We start from the raw sequence: 24,221 nt of genomic DNA, 5'->3' as shown, positions 1-24,221 counted from the left end.
CTCATCACTAGAGGGCTGGCCATAATCTGGCAATATAAATTTTAGCATAGCAACTCATTTACTAAGGCACTGAGTGTTGTAATTTGTACTAATAAAGAAAGCCCCATGTGGATACAATCATTATCTCCTTTAAGTAGGGGGTTTTTATCCTGTCTATCTTGTACAGCTTTGATAGTCTAATGAAGTTCATGAATTCTTTCTCAGAATGTTTTTAAATACATAAAACAAAACATACAAGATTACAAAATAAACTATATCTATCTAAATCTATCTTTTAAAAGTTCATACAACCCAGGTTAAGAAAACTTGCTTTGAATAGAAAATAAGTAGTTACTAAAAATGAAGCATGTACTACCTACTTCTACGCTACAATAGGACATAGTTTTTATATGAAAAAATTAAACTGATTTGTCATGATAATTATTTGAATCAAATCCTATGTTAAGTTAACAATTTATAGAGTACAGAATATATCAAAAGCTATTAAAGCTTAAAAACTACACTAAGGCTTTTGATATAGAAAATATAGAAAGTAAAAGCAGCAAGGCAAAGTAAGTAGAGAGATGGCCTTAAAGTAAGGAAGACTTGAACTCCAGGTGTCCAAGTCTGTTCTTATAATGGGTACATAACCCTGAACAAGACATTTAATTTCTCAGCACTTAAAGCAAGTCTCTCAGAATATAAATTGGAGAAGAGGTCTAGATCTGTACTGGTTTCTTCACTGGGAGTTTCATTTGCCAATGAAATCACAGATCCAGGTCACACCTGAGTTTTATGTATAGAAACATGAACGAACCAGATACAACAACAATTTATAGAGAATGAGGCTGTCTAGCAATCTCCTGTACTGAGAACACAAACAAAACCCACAAAGTAAAAAGACTTTGTGAAGTCAAAATAGTTTCTACAAATTCAGCATTCCCTTATTTTAAGTGTTCTTCATAAATGATATTCATAGTTACTGTTCAGTCTTTTCAGCTGAATTCAACTCTTTGTGACTGCAGTTTTTTTGGCAAAAATATTGCAGTGGTTCGCCATCTACGTTTCCCATCTCATTTCATAGATAAGGAAACTGAGGCAAACAGGATTAAGTGACTTGCCAGATCACACAGTAAGTGTCTAAGGCCAAATTTGAACTCAGGAAGATGAGTCTTCCTGACTTCAGTCTTGGAATTCTATCAACTACGTTACTTAACTACAAAATAATTTTAACTAGCTTATATTTTATATGTTTCCAAAAGAAAAAAGCTTTTAAAAACATCAAACCCAAATTGAAAAGCCCCTCAAAGACCATCTAATTCAATCTGTACCTGAAAAAGAACGCTTTCTACCTCATTCCCCCTTAAATTTTGGTCATCCTGTTCAGTAAGGAAGACTCCACTACATTCAGAAGCAGCTCATTCTCTTTTGGATAACTACAATGGTAAAATTTTTCCTTATGTCAGGTCCATATCTATTCCTCAGTACTTTCTCCCAATGTTCCTAGTTTTGTTCTTGGTATCCAAAAAGAAAATGTTTAATCCTTTTTGTACATGACAAGACATTGAAATACTTGGGGGGAAAAAAGGGAGAGGGAACAATTATCATTTATTTTTCTTTTTGCCCAAATCTTTTCTACACTAAACATCTTAATGCTCATAAATTTATCTTAGGGTAGCATTATTCCATGATGGAACTATCACCTTTCTGGTCCTGAACATAAGAATAGTTTTCTGTACATTAAGTCTGAATTACTTCTTTGCAGCTTATAATCATTGCTAATAGTCCTAACCTCTGACCAAGAAATTACCTAAAAATGAGATTCTCCTTTCTGTTCCCCATACTAAAAGTACTCAGTCCTTTCAACCAATCTTCATAAGTTTTATCAGGCTTGTAATTCTCCTCCATAAAACCTCTAGTTGATCAATGTCCTTTCTAAAAAATAGCTCCCAGAGGTAAGAGGGTAAGGAGAAAAATTTGGAATACCAGATTTTGCAAGGGTGAATGTCGAAAAACTATCCTTGCATGCATTTTGAAAAATAAAAAATTATTATGAAAAATAAAGTAGGAAACAATTTTTTTCTCTGATGTATCTACAATATAGTAAGCACTTAATAAATGCTTATTTTTAAAAAATAGCTCCCAGAGCTGAATTTAATACTCTAGTTGTAGCCTGACTTGTACAAAGCACAACAATACTATATTCCCTACTAGTAAGTCAATGTAAACTCTAAAACAGCTTTCTTGCCATAAATTTGGGCTGATTCATATTGAATTTTTAAGTCCAATAAAACACATAGGCCCTTTTCAGATGATCTACTGTCTTGCCATTCCTCCTCATTTTGTATTTTTTGAGGTGATTTTTTTGAAACAAAGTACAGATTTCATCTTAATTTATGTGGCCCAATAGATAACTTTTTGGATTCAGACTCTATTATCAAATCATTTGCAACTGTCACATTTGATATCTAAGCTTTTTCCAATTCACTGGTAAAAATGTTAAACAAGGCCATATTCCAAAGGCAGACAGACATTCAACCATCCCACAATTTCTTTCTTGGTCCAGCTATTCAACTAGTTGCAAATCTATCCACCTTCTATCTATCTATTTTCTAATACACCCCGCCCCCGCCACACCTTTTTAAATCTTGTCCATAAGAAGAGCATGAGACTTTATTAAGTGTCTTGCTATAATCTAAATTAAATTTACAGGATTTCTCAATTAGTATAACAATCCTGCTTTAAAAATGGAGAGGAATAAATAAAATGACTTGTTCTTGAAGTAATGCTGGCTCACTGACATGCCACTTCCTTTTCTAGATGTTCACTCCCCTTTAATAATATATTCTAAAAAATTTGCCAGAAAATGAAATCTACCTTGCTTGCCTATAGTTTTCTGACCCTATTGTCTTCCTCTTTTTTGAAGAATCAGAACATTCGCTTGTCTGCACTCCTTATAGTACTTCTTTTGTTTTCTACAATCTTTCAAAAATCTCTGACGTTAGCTCATCCATCATAGCCACCGATTCTTTTGCTATTCTAGAAGATATAATTCATATAGGCTTGGTCACTTTGTGATTACAATAATAATAGTTCACATTTGTGTAGAATTTTAAAATTTACAAAATCTTTACTTAGAAAACTTCATTTGAACACACCTACGAAGAATAGCTAGGTGCTCTTTTACTAATTCACTACTTATCTCAGGTTTCAAATTCCTATTTGCTATTTTTGTTCTGTCCTTTTGAGTACAAAGATTTTTTGGGGGGAACAGATTAATTAGAAGTAAAGAGTTAAGCAATTTTGTCTTTTCTTTGTCTCATCATCATTCCATTTCTCTCAGGCAACAGTACCACATCTTTTTTGAGTCCCATCTTAAAACAAACAAAAATCCCAATCCTATCTTATGTTTTTGCTATACTTAGCTTTTTTTCTAAGATTTTCTAAAAGCTTTTCATTCTAATATTTGGATCTATTGAAACCATTCTTCAAGGAGAATGGTTTATTCTTTTTATCATATTTTTTGTTTATATATTTTCCTTTTCTTCCCTGATGTTACTTTTTTTTAAATATACTTTTAAAAAATCTAAGTTGATTAAGAATGGTTACCTATGCATATACATAGGGTCTATCAAAAAAACTTATTCTTTTTATAGAATCAGAATCACGAATTTTAGAGCTGGAAGGGACCATTTAAATCCAAGTCTTACCAGAAAAAGAATTTTCCTTAATTGATCATTGGAATTTTTTCTCTTTGAGTCACTAAAATTTCATTCATAAAAACTTCCCATCTTCCAAGGACGATTTTTGCTTTAAAATTTTAGTCTATATGATCTTATTTATCTTTTTTTTTTAAACCCATTGAATTTAATCTCAAAAAAAATCTAATTTAAATATAAGATTATGATAATATTTCCTCTCCTCTATCACAAATTCTAAAATGGAATAGTAATTTCTTCCTAAGAGTCCTCTTCAAAAAAAAAATTGTATGAATAAGTAAAAGAAGAAGGCTTTGCTTTAGTCCCAAATTTACAGTCACATTTCTGTAATCCAGTACAGGAAAAACATAGAATTTTCAGTCAAAGGACATAGGTTCCTTATTCTTCTGCTTAGTATCTAAATAAACCTTGGTCATCACATCCTATTTAAATTACATTCTACCTGAACTGTCTAGATAATCTTGGGCAAGTTCTTCTACTTTTTTGGGTATCAATTTGCTCATATATAAAAAATAAGAAATGTGGAATAGATGTTCTCTTAAAGATACTTTTTCTAGCCCTAAAACTAAGATCCTATGAACTCTGTAAAATAGGTAAAAGTACTATTATATCCATTTCTCAGATGAGAAAATGGCTAAAGGTTAATTATAATAATAATTATTATAATAATCAATGCTCAGAATGTTGACACTATGCCATCAGGAAAGGTTAAATTGTGTTATATCTATTCCATTAAGAAAAAAAATTTCAGCTAAACATCTAAACGATTCAGATAAAAAAGGATTATTGTTGAAGATGGTAGATTAGAGGCAATAACCCAGCTGAATTATCTCAACATTAACCTCCAAACAACTTAAAAAAAAAAAAAAAAACAATAACCTTCAAATCAAAGCCAAAAAAAGGTCAAGGTGAGACATTTTTCTGGTCTAAAAAAACCTATTAGTATGTAGGAGAGATCTGTAACACTTAAGTGGAGGCCTGACTGGAAGAGTATATGTGCAACAACTGCTACTGTGGCCCTAGCAGCAGCAGCTTTGGGCCCTCTCAGCCCAGAGACAATAAGTGCATAATTCAACTGGTCAGAAAGAGATTATAGGTGACTCTTTGCTGGCACTGGAAAAAAGCAACTTTATTGCTTCTAAGCACTTCCAGGGCAAAGAAGAAAACCTGTGGTCATTCACAAGGGAGTAGAGGTCCTGGTTGCAATGCAGAAAGGAGCACTAGGGCTTGCATGTAGCAGAGGAACAGAAGATCCTGTTCACAATTCAGGACTAGAGGAGTGCTAGCAGGAGAGCAGAGATCCTTCCTAAATAAAGCCAAGAGCATAGACCAGGAGAGCAGTGATCTCAGCTCTCCCAGGATAACATTACTTTGGAAACACTGAAAACTTGCAGACCCCAAAAATTAACTCTGAAAAGAGCAATCTGAAAAAGCTTGATATAGTGCCTCCTTATCCCCAGATGAACAGAGAACAACTTTAACACAAAGTTCAAAGTCAAAAAACAATACCAACTATGCTTTGCAGAATAGTTCTACTATCGCACTTGAACTTCATACACCACACTGCATCTCCCACGTATGTTTTTGTACTATTAGAATGTGTAATTATTAAGGGGAAGGACTTTCATTTTTACCTTCTTTTATAAATCGAGTGTTTTGCATAGTGTCTAATATTTGTTGACTGTCTGGTCTGGATTATTGGGTAGTAGTTACTTTTACCTGGATTTTGTCATTGTTTATGGTTATTTCTGAAGGTAACAGATGATGCTAGCTCTGATAACTATCCTTATCTTAAAAAAAAAAAAAAGATCCAGATCTTTTTTAAAAAACTTATAAATCTTACATCTAGAACTAAACTTGGTGATTAATTGGTGATATATGGATTCTAATGCAAATCTATTTGCATATCCACAACTAAGATGTAAAATGTTATTTAAAATAGATATAGACATGCCTTAGAATTGTACTCATATCCTCCCATTAATGTTAACAGGCATGATTAAAGTGAAAAAAATTTAAGTATAATTATTGTTATCCAGGATAGATCAAAATAATACTTACAGTAGAAATTCCTATAGAAATAATTCAAACTTTATTTTCTTGGATCTGCTTCCTGTTCAAGACAGAAAGTAGGAAGCCCAAGACAGAATATTACATGCATTTTTAGATATAATCACTGTATTGGATGTTTTTGTTCCACTATTTTTCTTTGTCATAAGAAAGAGTATAATCTGGAGGGAAAGCCAATCTTGAAATAACTATGACAAAAATAAAAATTAATAAAAAAATTAAATTGCTAAGTAACTTATTTCTCTTGTTGGGTGGAACCAAGATGGGGGAGAGTGGACAGGTCTTATTTTTCTATGTTCTAGGAAACTGTCTTTGCAAATGTTATTAATCTATTCCCCCAGTAAAGATATTTCCAAACTCTAACCCTAACCCTTTACAAAAAAGGTAATTTTTTTTTGTTGTTGTTTATAGCTCATCTTTTTAACTCTCTTTTGTTGCCACTGCTAAAACTCTGGTCTATGACAATCAATTTAGTCCAAAAAAGCAAAGATAACAGAACGGATAATAGTGTTTTTTCAAATAAATGTTAATTCCTGAAATTTCAAGATTTATGTTGAACTTAAACAATTTTTCTTAACAGTCATTCACTTTGATTTATATTGATAATTCTACTGTTACAATATGCTTTCACATACATTTTCATATTTGTGAGCTTCGTACTGCAATTTTTTTTTTTTTTTTTTTGGTCAATGAGTATACTGAACTTCAAAGAAATTAAGTAATTTGCTTCAAACTGCTTGACTAAGTCAGGAAAACTAGGTCTCAAACCGGATCTTTAGATACCAATTATAGGAATCAATTTACTAAGTATATTGCAATATACTTCTGTTTCCTAATTTATAGATTTCAATGCTACAGACTGAGAAGATACTGAGAAGATAAGTTTTAGTTATTCCTTGTACAAATGGGAAAAAAAAAAAAAAAAAAAAAAACTTTCTTTCTCCCAAAACAAAAACCATGAAGACTTCAAAAGGCTAAGGTAATTGTGAAACTTGTATATTCCTGATCTCTGTATATTATATCTTATATAGCTTTCCTTTTATTTTACTTCACTTCTCTCCCTCCTTCCCTCCTTTCCTCCTGCCCCTTTAGTCTCCTCTCCAAGATCCCTCCCTTGTCTTTAATTCATAGATAGTCTAGTGTGGAAGCAAGAAGTAATGACCTTCATCAAGGCATTTCACATCAGTTTTCTTTTCATATAAATGAAAGATTAGACTAGATGTCCTTTGAAGTTCCATACAATCCCAACATTCTGTGACAAAAGACACAATTATTCTTGAAATGCTAGTGCACGCTTGTCTGGATTGGTTTATCAAACCCCAGCAGCTGCAGAGCTGCTTCTGTCACAAACGTAAGAAGACAATGAGAGTTGTTATATTTAGGGGCTGTACCATCCTTCTCCAAATGGATGGGATAAAATATAAATATGGTTAATAGGGTGTTTTTTTTTTAATGTTTGAAGACAGCTCCATAAGGGAATTATAATGACAAATAACAATAGTGAGTGTTGACATTCAGTGGGATTGTGCTAATGAGTATTTCAGCTACTTAAAATTCCAGAAAAGGGGATGTGCTTATCACTATAAGGCAGAAGGAACACCTTCTGACTGAGTCAAGCATAATTTCACCTCTCAGTATCTTCTGATTAGCTTTAAGGGTTTTTTTTTTTTTTTTTTTTTTTTTTTTTTTTTTTTTTTTTTTTTTTTTTTTTTTTTTTTTTTTTTTTTTTTTGGTTGGTGTTATTGTTGTCTTTTTGTTTTGCTTTTAGTAAAACCCTGAATGGGGGGTGGGAGGGGGAAGTTAAATAAAACACAGAACATATTGTTTGAGAAAAGAGATACTGAGAAATTAGCTCTCTAGCTCCCCAAGAGTAGGAGAAGACAAAGAAGAAAAGCAACCCAGCAAATGGAATCCAAGATGTGATAATGGAGATGGTCAATTCAAATTGGGAAATATATAGAAAGCTTGTGAGTATCTATAATGGGGGAAAAGACTAGTTAGGAGATTTACAAATGATAACCAGTCACATAAACAAAACAAGTCTCTGCCAGGATAGTTTTCCTTCCAAAAGAAAGAAGCTCAAACAGGAAAAAGTATGTGGTAAACTAGAAACAAAAAAGCAAGCGCAAGTGTGGGACTGGAAATAGAAAAGAAAAGCAATAACAATTTGCAATTAGATTGAGGCCTACCAATGAAAAAAGAAAATGAATGAGGACCGGCAGTACCTAGAAGAAGTGTTTAATATTTTAAACTAATGAATGGTAAGCGAAAATTGAATAATATAACTACATATAATTGAATAAAATATAATTATACATATAATATATAATTGAATAACATAACTATATATAGTTGAATAACAACCTATAGATCTGTATTTCCAGATGGGGACAAGGGCTTAAGAGAAAGGTCTGGTTAGTTGATTGAATAGTTGAACAAAACAAGATATTAAAGCCACTGAACTGATAAATGGGTAAAAATCACCCCCAAACCAGAAGTGGGTTAAAGGTAACTGCAAGCACTGAGTGTGCATATTTAATGAGCTAATTAATATTAACTTCTCCCCAAAGGAAGAGTTTTCTGTCATTCTTGAATATGGATTGTATGATGAGGGAGGGGGAACATGTCAAGGAGGAGCATGCCGTGGAAGGACCAAGAAATCTGTTAGTTTCATAATCCTCAGTCAATTGGGAGAGCAGGGAGGGGAGGGACCTAGTGTTACTTGGATAGGAAATAAAAGGCTCATTCCCTTGCCTATAAGTGCTGATCCACCCAGGGTACTAATTTTGGATGGATCACTGTAGTTTTTTTGTTTATTTTGGTTTGGTTTGGTTTTTTTCAAGAATTGTAAATAAACTTCAGACATTCTAGAGTCCTTTTTATCTTTGTGGCATATTTATAACAATGAAAAAGGTCATACTAAAAGAAAGTGGGCAAAGGTTCTAAATCCAGGAGCAAAGTTTTTTTGAAAGAAGTTTCTTTCATTCAGTTCCTCTCACATGAGTTTTCTAGCTCAAAATTATCTAAAATAGGCAAATGACAAAAGAAATCAGGCCATTTGAGGGCTGTTCCTAGAGAACACCCCATTTTATAAAACTCACTAGAAAAGCATAGCAGTCTTCCAAAAATGAGATATAAATATGTTATTCTGGAAAGATAGGGATGTTAGGAGGTATAGCCCTAAATCAGGGTTCTTAATATATTTTGTTTCATAAACCTCTTTAGTAGTCTGATAAAAGCCTATGGGACCACTTCTCAGAATGTTTTCTAATTCAAAAAATAAGATACATAGGATTACAAAGGAAGTCAAATATATTGAAATGCAAGTATATGTTAAAAATAAGTGCAGATTAAGAATCCCTGTCAAACTTTTATGTTTGACTTTAAGAATATGCAATCAAAAAAAAAAGTTCATTGTGCAACTTTCAGAGATAGAATAACAATACATAGACATACGCTATTGAGTAATTTGACAATTTTTATGTTCTTAATGTAAGGCCTATAGAAGAAATCACGTTTACTTCTTTCTTACTGGTTTAGATGTATATCGAGTTAAAAATCCTCTTACTTTTCTTTATACTAAGTTTCCTATTTTTGGTCCTCTACAGACACACATAGAACATGCTACAAATACAACAAAAGAGCAAAATTCAAGAGTAAAATCTCTGGAGAGAAAAGGGGAAAAAAAATTCTGCAGGGTCAGAATATGAGACCAAAATTGAATTGCTAGTATAGAAAAACACTTATTAGAGTTTAAAGCACTCAGCTGATGCCCCAAAAGCTTTCTTGACTGATTGAACAATAAATCATGATGAAAAAATCCCCTTTTTGATCCATTAATAGTATTCATAAAGGGGACTATGTCTATAAATTTTCCAACCTTTTATATGACAGCAGATTAAGTATCATGGGGGCTATGGATTGGTATGCACAAAATAGGTAAAAATGAAAAAATAGGCCTATAATTAGAAAAACCTGAGCTCTTGCCACAACAGAAGCCTGACTGGGCATTCCCTGGTACTACTTAGATTTTTCATTTGTAAAACAAGGTAATTCAATTAGATAAAAGATCTTTTAACTCTAAAAGTCTCTCATTCTAAGGTATTCCCTCTCTCCTATTCTATCTATAATGTTTAAAGAAGCCTTAGTGGCTATAGAGTCCAATCCAAAGAGTCCTGAAAAATTCTCCACAACATATTCCACAGGGGTCATCCAGTCTGTGCTTTAAGACTTTCAATGAGGTCCCCACTATATTCTGAAGAAGCCCATTACATTTTGGGGTAGCTGTAATTGCTAAGGTCTTTTTATTTACATTAAGTCTAAATTTGCCTCACTGAAACTTTCATTCTTCCCTTCCTCTTTCACAATAAGACAGTTGAGGTGGTACAGGAAATATAGTACTAGACCTGAAATCAGGAAAACCTGACTTCAAGTCTATCCTCCAACACTTTCTGGGAAAGTTGCTTAACCTCTGCTTGCCTCAGTTTCCTCAACTATACAATTTTAAAGCACTTAATACAGTACTTGGCACACAGTAAGTGATATATAAATTCTTATTCTCTTCCCTTTTCCTACATGGCACCCTTTAAATATTTGAAGATATTTATTATATTCCCCTTGAGAATTCTCTTCTTCTGGTCAATTCCTTTACATTTTTGGTTGCCTTCTTCTAGAAACTCTCCAAGTTACCAATATCCTTCCTAAGTTATAGTGTCCAGAACTTAATATAATATTGCATATGTAACATGATTAGGCAAAATCCATTTAGGTTCTAAATTTTCTATGAAATTTCTGGTGAACATTATATATACATACAAATATATATATATATATATATATATATATAAAATAAATCAAGTTCAGATTTATAGGGATTTCCATTTCTGAGGTGTAAACTAAAAAGTTAAAAATCAGTTTGCCATTTTTGAGCTGGCTCCAGCACATGTCTGGACACAGAGAATAAAAACAATGATAGATGATTTTATACAGTGTTTTAAGGTTAGCAAAATGTTTTACATATGCTATCTCATTTTATTTTCATCATAACAACTTGAGATGAACTTGAGGGACTTAGAGTCCCTATTTTTTGCAGATGAAGAAATTCAGGGAGAGTTAAGTGACTTGCTCAGCATTACATAGCTGTTAAGTGTCTGAGGACAGATTAGAATTCAGTTCTTGATTCCCCATCCAGTGTGCAAATTTAGGGTCTCTATCCATTGAACAATCTAACTACTTTATAAAAGAGGCATATGAAGATTCTGCTTAGGGGTGCTACCATTAGGTGTACTTATGCTGTCACCAGAATAAGAAAGAGCCTAATGCTCTTTTGGCCAGCCCTTACCTAGATAATACTCTGTATATTCTTAATTTGGACATCTAGTTTGCCTCTATTTAAAAACTTCTAGTGGTGGAGAATTCATTGCTAAAAAGTTTTTCCTTTCATTTAGCTTAAACGTGATGTTCTGTAACTTACCAAGAGTGAAACTAATCTAATTTAAGGATAACAGAAAGCTCTGTGTCCCTACTAGTTTAAGTTAAGTTTGGTTTAAAGAAGATTTTCTTAGGATGACCCATTTAAAATCTGACTCATGTTAAAAGCAAGAGGTAATATGGGTCAAACAGAATTTCAGTAAGTGTTAAATATTATTATTATATATATATATATATATATATATATATATATATATATATATATAGTAACATTGCAAAGCAAATGGGTTTTACATTCTTTAACTGCTGAAAATCCTGGTCAGTGGTCCAAAATAGAAGGTATTGTACTAACACTAATAAGATCTTAAATAGATTTCTCAGGAAGCTGGGGGAAAGCAACACTTTTTACATGCTTTGCCAAACTTTTGAGCCCAATTTAATTTCTATACTATAATGCTCTCTATATATGGAGAAACCTGATAAGACTAAGGCCATGTGAGAATAGGTCTCTCCATGACCCACTTATTGATATGACAGGTAAAAATGTCTTCTACCTTTTCCAACTTCAGACATTAAAAGAAAGGCTAGAAGCTAAGAGAATCTTATTTCTCAAGTATGTACTGTGAGGATAAAGAAACCTATCTCTCAATTTGTTTCTAAGAGTAGAGGAGCTATAAAGTAATTCTTTGAATCCAAATAACTTGCATAAGTGACTTAATATCAGTTTTTGATCAACAAGCTGCTGTAAAATTTCAAATCTATGGTCACTGCTCAGAAAGAATTAAAAGAACCGTAAGTATTTTCCTTATATCAATTATCTCATTAAGCTTATTGGAACTAGTAGTACTAGAAAGAAAGCTCCTTTTTTCAAAACTGAAATTTTGGCTAAACTTGGAATAAATGAAAAAAAAATTAGGACTAGATAAGTACAGAAATCCATGTGATTATGAAACAGGGAGCTGAGTTAACTCTAAGGAGGAGAGTAGTTATCTTGGTACAAAAAAATAGATCTAACTTCTATTATGGCTTAAAATTTCAGGACCCTAATTGAAATTTCAAAGTATTCTATGGTTAAATTAGTTTAAGAGGGGTATTATGCTACTTTAATACTGAACATAAATATAGAATCGTAAACCTAGCTTTACTAAACTAAGTTACTTAGTAATTTAAAGTTTTAGAAACAAGAATAAAACTCTTAACTTCCAATGTTAGTAAGTTTTGATCTAACATCAAATAGAATTTCTTCATTTATAAAAGGTAATCATACTAAATGATAACAGGGTTGTTATAAAGCTTAAATGATAAATCTATGTAAAGTGTTTAAATTATAATAACTTATAGTATAGTGACTATACTATAAGCATATACTATATGTATATACTATATATATATATATATATATATATATACTATATAATAACTATAGTATAGTAACCTATAGTTACAGTAACTATAAATTACTATTATTATAAGGATAGCTCTCCTCCAGGTATGAAAATTTTTACTGACCCTGTGTTTGGATTCACTTTAGGAGCCAGAATTTGCTCTTGTATGATACTTAATAAATGCTTAATGAGTGAACAAAAATGAATGATTCATGAACGCTACAAAGCAATGACCACCCATGTACTCTGCTCCCTGGATGACTACTTGTACTAAGAAGATAGATGCCTAGAAAGGGCAAAAACCAAAAACATCTTCCTCTAAATTCAACCATTTGGGAATTCATTTGAAATAAGGAGTCTTGGGGCAGCTAGATGCAGTGGATAGAGCACTAGCCCTAAGTTAAGAGGACCTGAGTTCAAATCCAGCCTCAGACACTCAATACTTCCTAGCTATGTAACCCTGGGCAAGCCCCTTAGCCCCAATTGCCTCACCAAAAAAAAAAAAAAAAAAAAAAAAAAAAAGTGAGTTTTTTTTTTGAAACTCTGATCTGAGACCTGTTATAAATAAGCTCCAGTAATTGTATACCTTCCTGTCAACTGTTTTAATTAAACTAATATTCAGGTGAGATAAATAAAAGAAAAAGAAAAGATAAGACGAAATATGTCAAATGTACTATGATCTAAATTTCACTGACAGGTGACCAAAATCCCCTTGATACTCCCCCAAATTGTTTAATTAGTGAGTTGAGTAGGAATTCTAGAAACTCTTTTCTACCACTCCCATACTGAAAGCCTCCTCTATTATGTTTTAACATCCTACAAATACACAAATTTATGAGGCTTTTAAAAAAATATTTTTAAACCTTAAATCTTAAATGTAGTTAGTACATTCAAAGAACTTCAGAGTTGGAAGAGACCTTAGTAGTCATTTAGACCAACCCTAGCCAGGAAATAATGCTAGCTACAATTTAGATGACAAAAGATCGATCAGCTTTTATCTTGGGAAGCTTTTCCTGACATGAAGCCAAAATTTGCCTCTGCAAATTTTACACATTGTTCTCTGAGGTCAAGAAACAAAAACCTAATTCCTCTGCCGTCATAATCTTTCAAATACTTGAAAACAGATATAATATTCACCCTTTACTTCTTATTTCCTTTCTCTTTTCCAGGCTAAACATCCCCAATTCCTTCTGTCAACCATCTAGAGTCTTTCCTATTCTTTGCACCCTTTTTTGGACAATTTTCAGTTTATGCCCTTCCAAAACTATAAAGCTCATATTACTCCAGCAGGTCATCTCAAATTTAGTATTTACAAAAGGAAATTCATTATCTTTCTTCAAAAACCTGATGCACTTCTCAATGTCCCCTAATTGTAAAAAAGTTCCTAGTTATTTTAGTCTCGTCAATATTATTCTTGACTTCCTTTTCTCTCACCACACATAAAATCAATTGCATAATGTTATCTCTACCTCCACTTCTCTCCTTCCCTCCTTTCCCTCATCTCCATCTCTCTCTCTCTCCCTCTTTCTCAGAGAATATATTTGGAAATGAATGTAATATGAAAACAAAAATAAAAATACAAAAACATTTTAAATAAATATTATTTAAAAACTTTAAAATCTAAAATTCCTTGGGGTTATTTCATCTCAATAATTGCTGTTTTTAAGTCCTTCCAACTTAAAAGATTTTTAGCTAAAATGAAATATATTTGGTTTAAGCTAAAATTAAACTTGTATACGCTAAAATTTTTTCATTTGCATTTTAGGATGATGCTTTTATATATTTTTTAAAAATGTATTTGTTTTTTAAAAAATATAGCATGTTTTAGTCACCTATTTTAAAACAAACTGTAAAAAGTATTTATTCATTCATTGACCTTACTATAGTATTCTAATACAAAAACATCATTAAAAAATCTTTACACCACTGGTATTTGACAACTAAAGATTTCTTTATAGAATATTTTTAAAAAGCAATCCAGAATTTCTTTGCTGAATTTCATTCAAGTAGCACAATTCTTATATCTCTTCCATTTTCACTGACTTTTTGATATCATGATTTGGGAAATAAAGGCAACAAATACAATGCTGACCCTAATTAGAATCAAGAAGACCTGGATTCAAGTCCTATCAATTTTATTTATTAGTTTTGTGATTACTGGCAAGTCATTTGACCTCTCTGACCCCCAAGCAACTCCCTGTGATTATAGTTTATTAATTATACAGATACTTTATTTTAAATGAAAACAGTATAAAATCAAAATGTTAAGAGTTATATGGGGAGCTTAGAGATCATCTGGTCAACTTTTTATTTACAGATGAAACAGTTGTGTCCCAGAAAAGTGAAAAGATTGTACTAGGTAGTTTCCTAAACTTCTTAAACTGTAGTTCATGACCCCATATTGGATCTTGTAACTGAATGTGTGTGTGTGTGTGTGTGTGGGGGGGGGGTGTTTGAGAAATTATCATCTGTTACCAGTTAATATTTGATTTGTATAGCTATTTCATATACCTATATAACTGGGGTCATGTAAACATTTTTGAGGGGAAAAGGGGTCATAAGTAGAAAAAGTTTTAAAAGTCCCGGTTTAAGGGGTAGAGAACTGAAGTTCACAGACAAGAGGAACCAAGAACCAGATCTCCAGATTGTAGCCTAGGGCAAGTTTTATGGTGCTACAGATTCTAGACCTAAATTGAAACTAAACAATATATTAAAAGAAAAAATTGTTTTAGAATAAAGCTTACATCTCACAATAATAAATAGCTAATCATTTTCTAGAATAGGTAGACAATCTTGTTTTCTTTGCTCTAAAGAAAAAAAAACATGTTATTTTTAGAGTAAAATCTTTATATTACTTATACTGCTGGGGACAAAGACAAGTAAAAAGCAATTGTTTAAATTTTTTTGTTTGTTTTGAACTTTAATTTCTGAATTTATTAGTTCTCACTAGCATGGATTTTGCTTTTCCACAGTAAAAATATTTTGATGTCCAAATACAGTTTTTTCATTAAGAAACTCTTAGAATTTCTTAATACAGTTTTAGAGACTTTTAAATCTACAGTCTACAGTTGTTCAGTTTGGTATTATAACTTTATTTAAGTATTGAATTCCTTCTGACTAAAGAATGAAATTTAATCCATCTAAACAAGATAAATGTCAAATGTGGAAAAAGCTCTTCTTTAGAAACTACTTAGCTACTCTATTCTGAGTTTAAAATATTGCTTCTAGAATTAGCTTTAAAATATAGAAATTTAACTTTGTAAAATTTCTTTTGGGATTATGAGTTTACTATCTAAAGACCTTTTTTTTTTTTTTTAATTTAAAAAACCAACATAATTATTTTTGCAATTGTTAACAGGACTTTAATTAAAAGAAAATTCCTACCACCCCCAGCAAAAGAATATGAAAAACATTCATGATTTTAGCCTTTGGTTTTCCCTTTTTTTGGGTGGAGGAAAAGGCCACTGCTTTCATTTTATTGAACTGACTTTTGAGAATCTGTGCATTTACATTTGTTAGATGAAAAAAAAAGTCGATTTTAGTCCTTTTTCAAAATAATCAAATATTTAAATACAAACTTTGAAGTGTAAACTAGTTCATTATTTCTGCTTGGGTTATGATTATAGCAAATTATAACAGCCCTATTACTACTACTGAATATTAAACTTTGGCAACTAACAAACATGTTAGAAACATTCTAGAGGTAGCTTGAAACTGAAGCTAGGGTTTTAAAAGTTTATGTATAAGGATGCTTTCAACTGTTTCTATTTAATGTGGAACAAATTACTTATTCTGGATTTTGAAATGACTTTTATAAATCACAATTAGATATGAAGTTTTTTCTAAGGTCACTAACACCTAAATCTTTCATAAATAATCAAGCTGTGCTGTCATTTTATCTAAATGTTAAGATTTCATTACATCTGAAGTTTACAATGTTAAAATGGAAAAGATACCCTTCTTACAAAATAATACTTAAGAGTAACTTACTCTGAGGTAAATGTTAAAAGTGTAAAAATTCGCAAAATAAAAAAGAGACGAAAATAAATTTATAATCCAGGCCAACTAATGAAATTTTGGAAGAAAAGTGCTATTATGGCCTTATCATTTTTTAGTATTTCTTGCTTTTGCTAACTATGCAGTCAGGGTTTTAATAGAAAACAATACTGTGTTTGGAAATTTTCGTTTTTCTTTTTTGTGGTGGTGTTGATTTAAAACTTCCTAAAAGCAAAACTTTAGTGTACTTTTTGGGGAAAGCCCTGATGCCCTAGGAAATACATAAAATCCACTAAATATTAAAAGGTTTAAAATATTTGAAGTTGAGTATCTAATCATTTAACTTTTGATTTTTTTTTTTTTTTTTAAGCTTTAGGGCTGGGCCACAGCTAACGGAGGAGGGAATTGGGAGCTGCAATCGCTTCATGTAAGAAAAAGAGTGCTCAGAAGAGGGAGACACACAAAAGTGCTTGTCATCTAACCAGGGAAATGATGACTGGGGTGTGCGTGTGGGGACTGAGGGGTGGGGTGGGGTGGCAAAGCAAAACGTCAGTCAGACCCTAATCTGCATAAAAATGATCTCGTGAAATCAGAAGGCTGCAAATCCGATGAGAAAACCATCAGGTTAAATATAGAACAAGAAACCTAATGGAGAGGTAGGAAGGAAAAAAAAAAACCTGAAACAAACCTTTCTCTAGCACCACCAAACGAAGTTTGCAATGACGGTGGAATTATCTTGAAGGTTTAAAGGGGGAGGGGAGGAGGAAGGAGTGCATGTAATGGAATTGATGGAACAAAACAAAAAAATGTTTAAATCATGCAAAATGTAACTGCAACCGTTTCCCAGTTCCCCATCCCACACCAAGCTCAAACCACCCCCATTTTACACACCGAAGATGAAGGTGACTTTTTTTTGTCTGCTTACCACCCTCACCCTCCAACTACTCTTCCCATTCCCACCCCCACCCCCCACCCAACACAGGCTGAAGAAAACGCAGCAAACATTCCAGTACTAGGCACATGAGGATGAGGACTATTATTATTGAACCACAGACACATTATTATTATTATCGGACAGAAAGAGAGAGAGAGAGAGAGAGAAAGAAAGAGAGAGAGAGAGAAGAATTAGGGTTACTCGACCTTTCGTCCCCTGCATGTTCAGAGTCTGTCATGTTTTTGTCAAGAACGGGGTTGGGGGGTTTGGAGAAAAGGCTCTCAAAGGCCATGAGGCTGGTGGAGGAGGTGGTGGAGGAGGTGGTGATGGTGGAGGTGGTGGTGGAGGGATGAGCAGCAGGAGGTGGCGAGGAGGAAACTGCCCTGTGGCCACCGACCAGAGACCCTAGCGCGCACACGCCCTGCTGCTGCTGCTGCCTGACAGAGAGAGACACACACACTTGGACTCGGTGATCACCACCTGCTCTCGGCCGCCGCTGGGACTCGGTGGTGAGAGATGATGAATTGGTAAAAACTCACGGTTACTTAGTGAGCGACACAGAGAGACACAGAGACTTTTCCAGTCTATTAACAATCACAGCAGAAAGATGGGGCTCTAACTGCAAACACAGGGCAATGGCCCCCCTCGCTGCCGGGCGCTGCTGGCGCTGCTGCTTTAGTCTCTATCCGCCGCTGCTGGCCGAGGCTTGGGAGCGAGCGGGTGGCGTGGAGGAACACGGGGATTTGGATAGTGGCCGTGGCGGTGATTTCTTCTCACCAACATGGCGGCGCCCGAGATAGGCAGCTCGACAAAATGGCGACGGCGCCGGCCGAAAAGCCTTTCCCCCGGACTCGGGGAGGAGGGGTGGGGGGGGGGGAGAGGTGAGAGAGGATTCTTCCGCGCGCGGCCCTCGCTCTGGCGCCTCCGCTCCGCCGCGGCGCAGGCACACATACATGCACACACGCGCGCGCACACACACACACACACACACACACACACATACGCGCACACACAAGCCCGGCCCCAAGCCCCGCTGGGAAGCGGCCTTGACGGGCGGGAGCGTCCTGCTGAGAACGGTGACCATTGGGAAAATATCCCTGCCAATCACCCCAAGGGGCGGGGCATCTTTTCTCTCCCTCGGTGGCGGCAGGGATAGGGAAGGCGGGACACCGAATATGGCGGCGATGGCGGTTCTGTCATCCTGGCGGGGGGGGGGGGGGGGGGGGGGGGGGGGGGGGGGGGGGGGGGGGGGGGGGGGGGGGGGGAGGAGAAAAGGAGGAAAGAGAAAGTGGCTGCCCCCTCCTCCGAGGAAGCGACGGCGCAGGGATATCTCCGGGTGGAGATGAGAGCGAGCCGTGTCACGTGCCACTTAAGGCTGAGGCTAAGCCAGAGAAGAAGGCGGAGAGGAGGGGCATGGCTGCGGCGGAGCCGTGACAACCCCCCGCCCCCACCCCACTCTCGCTGCGGTACTAGGCCTCTTGCGCTGGCCGTCTTTCTTGCCGCATCCGCTGCCTTTTAGCAACCTGCCTAGAGAATGAAGGAGAAAAAGAAAGCTGTAGGCCGCTTCCCCTTGCCGGGCCCCGGTATTCTGTCGGCCCGTGGGGACTGGAAGTTTAATAAGGCGTGGGGAATCTGTCACTTGCCGGTGTGATTGCAAGGGCTAGGCCCGAGCTAGGCCTGAGGCCTAGGAAATGGAGGCCTGGAGGAGCTGGACCAGATCTGTCTGGGGGGTGGGGGAGGGCCGGCCATTAGAGTTTCTGCAAACATCTTTACAGACCTACACCCGGAATCTCACCCCCACTCCCTTTGCTCCTTTCTTATAGTTTAGCGGCCGATGTCGGAGTTAATGTTTTGCCTGGAAACGGCCTCATCTCTTTCTTGAAAGTTACTGTTATAGTTGTTAATGCTTTGCAATAACAAAGTATCCCAGGCACTTGTCTTTCCAACGAAAACAAAGTATCCCAGGCACTGTTCTTTATAAAAAGCGTTGTTGATTCCTGGCCCTACACAAATTAGCTAACATTTATTTAGCACTTTAAAGCTTGCAAAGTGCTTTACATGGACAGTTTCCTTTAATATATGTATGCTTGTTGATTGTGAGGGATGGAGTTTGAAGAAATCATGCCTGCAAAACAAAGCTGTGCTTGTTCTGCTTGTCTGGTTAGTTGCTGGGTGCTTTTTTTTTTTTTTTTTTTTGGCGGGGGGAGGGGAGGGAGGAGTTGCAGCTCTGGAGATTATATTCTGTATCTGATGCAACCCTTATAAGCTGTTTTGCATCTGATGAAACCTTTCTAAATATGGAAGCATCACATTTCTTTATGTGTTTTTATTGTTCAGTCGTTTTTTCAGTCCTATCTGACTTCTGTGTACTGTGTGAAATTTAGCAATCTCTTCTGATTTTGGACTAAGTAGACAGGTCCCCAAACTGTTTCTTATTTATGTCTGATTCATACTTACTACTTACATATATACATACTTACATACTGATCCATAAATGAAATAGGCTATTTCATTCTGATGCACCTCTTCTCTTACCTTTGCCCTGTTCTTAATTCCAAGTTTCACTTTTTTCACCTTCCCTTTTAATCCTTCCTGATGTTCCTCTCTCTTCCATTTAAGTTTTTTCCCCTCCCTTTTGACTATTCCCCTAACTATTCTGACCTCACTCTTAAACCTTTCTCTCCTCCCTTTCTTTATTTCCCTTTGAGTTTAAAATATTTTTATGCTAAGATGTTTGTGTGTGGCCAGGGTTTATAAGCATTTTCAAATTTTATCTGGTTCAGATAAAAGTGAGATTCATGGGATGCCCATTTTCTTCATCATTTCTTTCATATTTGAATAAAATTCATATTATGTACTTCTTATATGGTATTGATTTTCTTTCCCTTATCTTTCTTTTTCTGTTTGAGTCTCCTATCTCTCTCATTTTTGTCCTTTTTTGAGAATATAAAAAATGAACAAAAGCATTCACCTCTTTTATATTTACTTTTCTCTATAATCCTTATATATATTGGGCTTCTGAAAGTTCATTTATTCCCCCCATTAGCATGTAAACAATTCAAACCCTTTCACATTCCCTTTCAAATAAATTAATGCGCTTACCTTTCTGTTTATCTTGCCTCCTGTATTTCCAATTTAAAATGTTGACTCACTTTTGGCTTTTTCATCAAGAATGCTTCAAAACCCTCAGTTTCATTAAAGCTCACCCCTTTTCTTCCATACTTCCCTAACTTTGCTTAGTTGTGAGCTTTTTTCCTTTCCTTCCTTCCTTCCTTCCTTCCTTCCTCCCTCCCTCCCTCCCTCCCTCCCTCCCTCCCTCCCTCCCTCCCTTCCTTCCTTCCTTCCTTCCTTCCTTCCTTCCTTCCTTCCTTCCTTCCTTCCTTCCTTCCTTCCTTCCTTCCTTCCTTCCTTCCTTCCTTCCTTCCTTCATCTAAGTTTGGCTTTTTTTTGTACCTAAAGTTCTTAATCTGCTTTAAAGGAACAGGTGCTAACTGTTGTGTGATCATTGCTGTGTCTCTTTGGTATTTGAACTTATTTTGTCTATTCTAGATTTTATTTTCAGTTTTCCCAGAAATTTTTATTTTAGGTTTTTATGTGGTAAGTCAATGGATTCTTCACTGCTTTTATATTGTTCCTAGTCCTGAATTATATTCAAAGTTCTTTTTTTGGGGGGGAGGGATCATAATTTTCAGATAGTTTGATAATTCTTAGATTATCTTTTTATGACTTATTTTCTAGGTCTATTGATTTTGGTATTATATTACTTATACTTTCTTCTGTCCCCCTTCTCCATTAAATTATTTTTTATCTCATTGGTTCATCATTAGTTAGAATTTGGACTTTTGTTTGTTCTAAAGTATCAGTTAACTGTTCCATTTTTTCCTCACTATCAATTCCGTTTTTGATTTTTGATTTTGTTTTAGGTATTCTTGTAGTCCTGTTGGCTAGGATTAGGTTGAGGATTTAATTGGACTTGTTTTAGGGTTGTTCTCTTTTAATTGAATTTCTTTTGGGTCATTTTCTTCTTTGCTATTTACCCTAAGTCATATTTTATTCATATTTTCTCACTTTAGCAGCCCAGTGTTCTACCCTACATTCCTGAATGGGGTAAACAAGACTTTTCTGATCTTGGTGACCAAGACTAAGATTATCTTTTAAGGCACTCTGGGATTGTTCCTGCACTAGACTTTGCCTATGATCTTTGCTTACTATACAATTTCAATGTTCATCCTTTCTTAGTCTCTGCTTAGAGCCCTTTATCCTATTTCTAAAATTAGGTGTTGCTCCCAACTTGGTCTGAGCTTAAGGTCTCCCTCTTGTCAAAGGAGTCTGGGGCTGACTTTGATATTGGCTTTGCTTGGGAGACTTTCCTCTTTCTTTTGGGATCAGGATCTTCTCTCATGGTGGACTTTGTTTTCTTGTTCTAGGGATTCCAGATTACTTCCTATGTAAGAATCTTACCTGAATTCCTTTCTCTCTACCTAAGATTTCTCTCTAAGATTTCAGAACTGCTCTTGCATTGGACTCCCACACTGGGCTTTGGAGTTGTTCGAGCAGGATTTTTTGTGAAGTGCCTATTTTCTGCCTCTGAGCTAGAAACACAATAGAACTTTCTTATTGCTCCTGGGTTGCTTTTTGGAGAACAACCTATCTTGACTGGTTTACATTGGGATTCCAGCAGTCTTCCTATGTTACCCTTAGGCTGGGTAGAGGAGTCTATGGATTATTCTTTTCTTATGTATTTTGTATGTATTTATCTGTATTCATGTTGCTTTATGGTAGTAGAATGCAAGCTCTTTGAAAGCAGAAACTTTTCATTTTTACTTTTGTATCCCCCAAATCTCATACATTCCCTGGCACATTATAGGCTTTTGAGAAATGCTTATGAAAAGAGTGAATAAAGAATAAATCTTCACCTTGACTACTACTTGAGTCATGCAGAGCTACTGGGAAAGGGGTTGACTCTATTGAATGCAAAATTCTATTTTGGGGAATTCCAATCTGAAGGTAATACTGTAAATTTGAATGTAACTTTAGGACATAGAGATCACCAGAAGGTGAGAGATCCACTACTTATTGATCCCAGATACTTTCCCCATTTGATTCAGAGGTGAAGAGATTATTTTGCTATTAACAACTTATTATTAAATTATGAATAAAGCTTTCCCCCTTTATTTCTTCATTCAGGGATCATCCTCTTTACATCAGTCAGCCGTCTCAGAAACACATGGGTGATAAGAGGAGATTGCTCTGATCCTTAGGGATGTGGGATAGGACCCTATCCAACCAGGAGACCTTCTCTTTAATATGTATAGGGAATCTAATTTAGGTAAATTCATTCCCATTTCACTGCACCTCTCCTTTGGAATTTAGGGGGACTCAGCTTATGAAGGAAAAAACTAACCAGTGTGGTCTGGGTTGAGATTGATACCCCTGTCCAACTGGAAGTAGCTGAGTCTCATGATCAAACCATGCTCTCAGCAGGAAGAGTTGAAGACTTCTAGCCAACTTCTTCATTTAAAATATCCACCAATCATGTTGATTTTTCTTTTCAGGGGCATTCCCTTTCAAAATTAAAAAAAAAAAAATATATATATATATATATATAAAAAAAAAAGAAAAAATATATATATATATATATATATATATATATATATACACACAAGGCATTCAGTGTCTTTAGTTATGGAAAGAAATAACCAGTCATCAATTTATTGATAATTATCTAGCTTAGAAACTGTCTGATAATTTTTCATTTGTCACAGTTGGAAGCCTACTTTCTCCTTGAAGAGGTGATTTAAATTTACAGTAGTACTATAAGTCTGAAGGATTGTATATGTCCTGAGAGAAGATGATACTTTCTGGAGAGTGAAGGGATATTTTTATGATTGTCTATGCACTCAAGTATGAATGAACTATTCTATATTTCATGTCTGGTTTGTTTGATGTTTGCATGGGAGCTTTATATTTCTAAACAAAATTTGTTTAGCCATCTCCCAGTTAAAGGACAAGCATTTAAATTCCAAGGTTTTAAATTATTAATTTAAATTTATTTTTACTGCAAATTTTATTTTTTATATTTTACATAATTTAGTGCACATATAATTTTTACTGCAAATATTTTTTTTTTTTACTAATTCTACATATTTTTGGTGTCTAAAGGATGTCTGATCTCCTTTGGAGAATATGACTATTAGTAGGATCTCTGGGTCAAAGAATATAGATGTTTTAGTCACTTTTTAAATGTAGAATAACTTTAGGTTACTTTCTAAAATGGTTGGAATAAGTTACAGCTCTAACTAATCCTATGTTCAAAAGATTCAGATTTCCTGAACTGTTATTCTCTCTGAAGACAGAGAATGTTTTAAATTGTGTTATTTTTTAGGAGTTGGAGATTTTACACACACACACACACACACACAGAGATATACATATATATCTGTATGTGTGTCAACATATATGTGTGTTAGTATATATATATACATACATGTAGATAATTATAATTAGTGGATGTCTCTGTTAAATCAATACCATTTATATAAATGGATTTGAAAACAGGTTATTGGCTGTTCCTTCTATATATCACAAATGATTTAACTGTGTTACATGTTATTATAATAGAGGTGACTTTGATTTACCTCAATAGGAATTTATATACTAGGTATCAAAGGAAAATCTCCACAGCCTACTGAATCCAGTGGGAAATTT

General features: G+C 34.7%; 1 protein-coding gene across 1 annotated transcript in view; it reads right to left on the bottom strand.

Moving 5' to 3' along the window:
* Window positions 1-18,337, bottom strand: part of ZC3H6 (zinc finger CCCH-type containing 6) — a 71,794-nt gene extending 53,457 nt beyond the window's left edge. The window contains exon 1 of the mRNA XM_012540092.3: window positions 17,720-18,337. Within this exon, the coding sequence (XP_012395546.1) occupies window positions 17,720-17,805 (86 nt within the window). The 5' untranslated portion in view covers window positions 17,806-18,337. The remainder of the gene's footprint in view (window positions 1-17,719) is intronic.
* Window positions 18,338-24,221: the final 5,884 nt, after the last annotated feature.

Source organism: Sarcophilus harrisii, chromosome 2, assembly GCF_902635505.1.
Source record: "Sarcophilus harrisii chromosome 2, mSarHar1.11, whole genome shotgun sequence".
Taxonomy (NCBI): Eukaryota; Metazoa; Chordata; class Mammalia; order Dasyuromorphia; family Dasyuridae; genus Sarcophilus; species Sarcophilus harrisii.
This window is presented reverse-complemented; position numbering and strand designations above follow the sequence as displayed.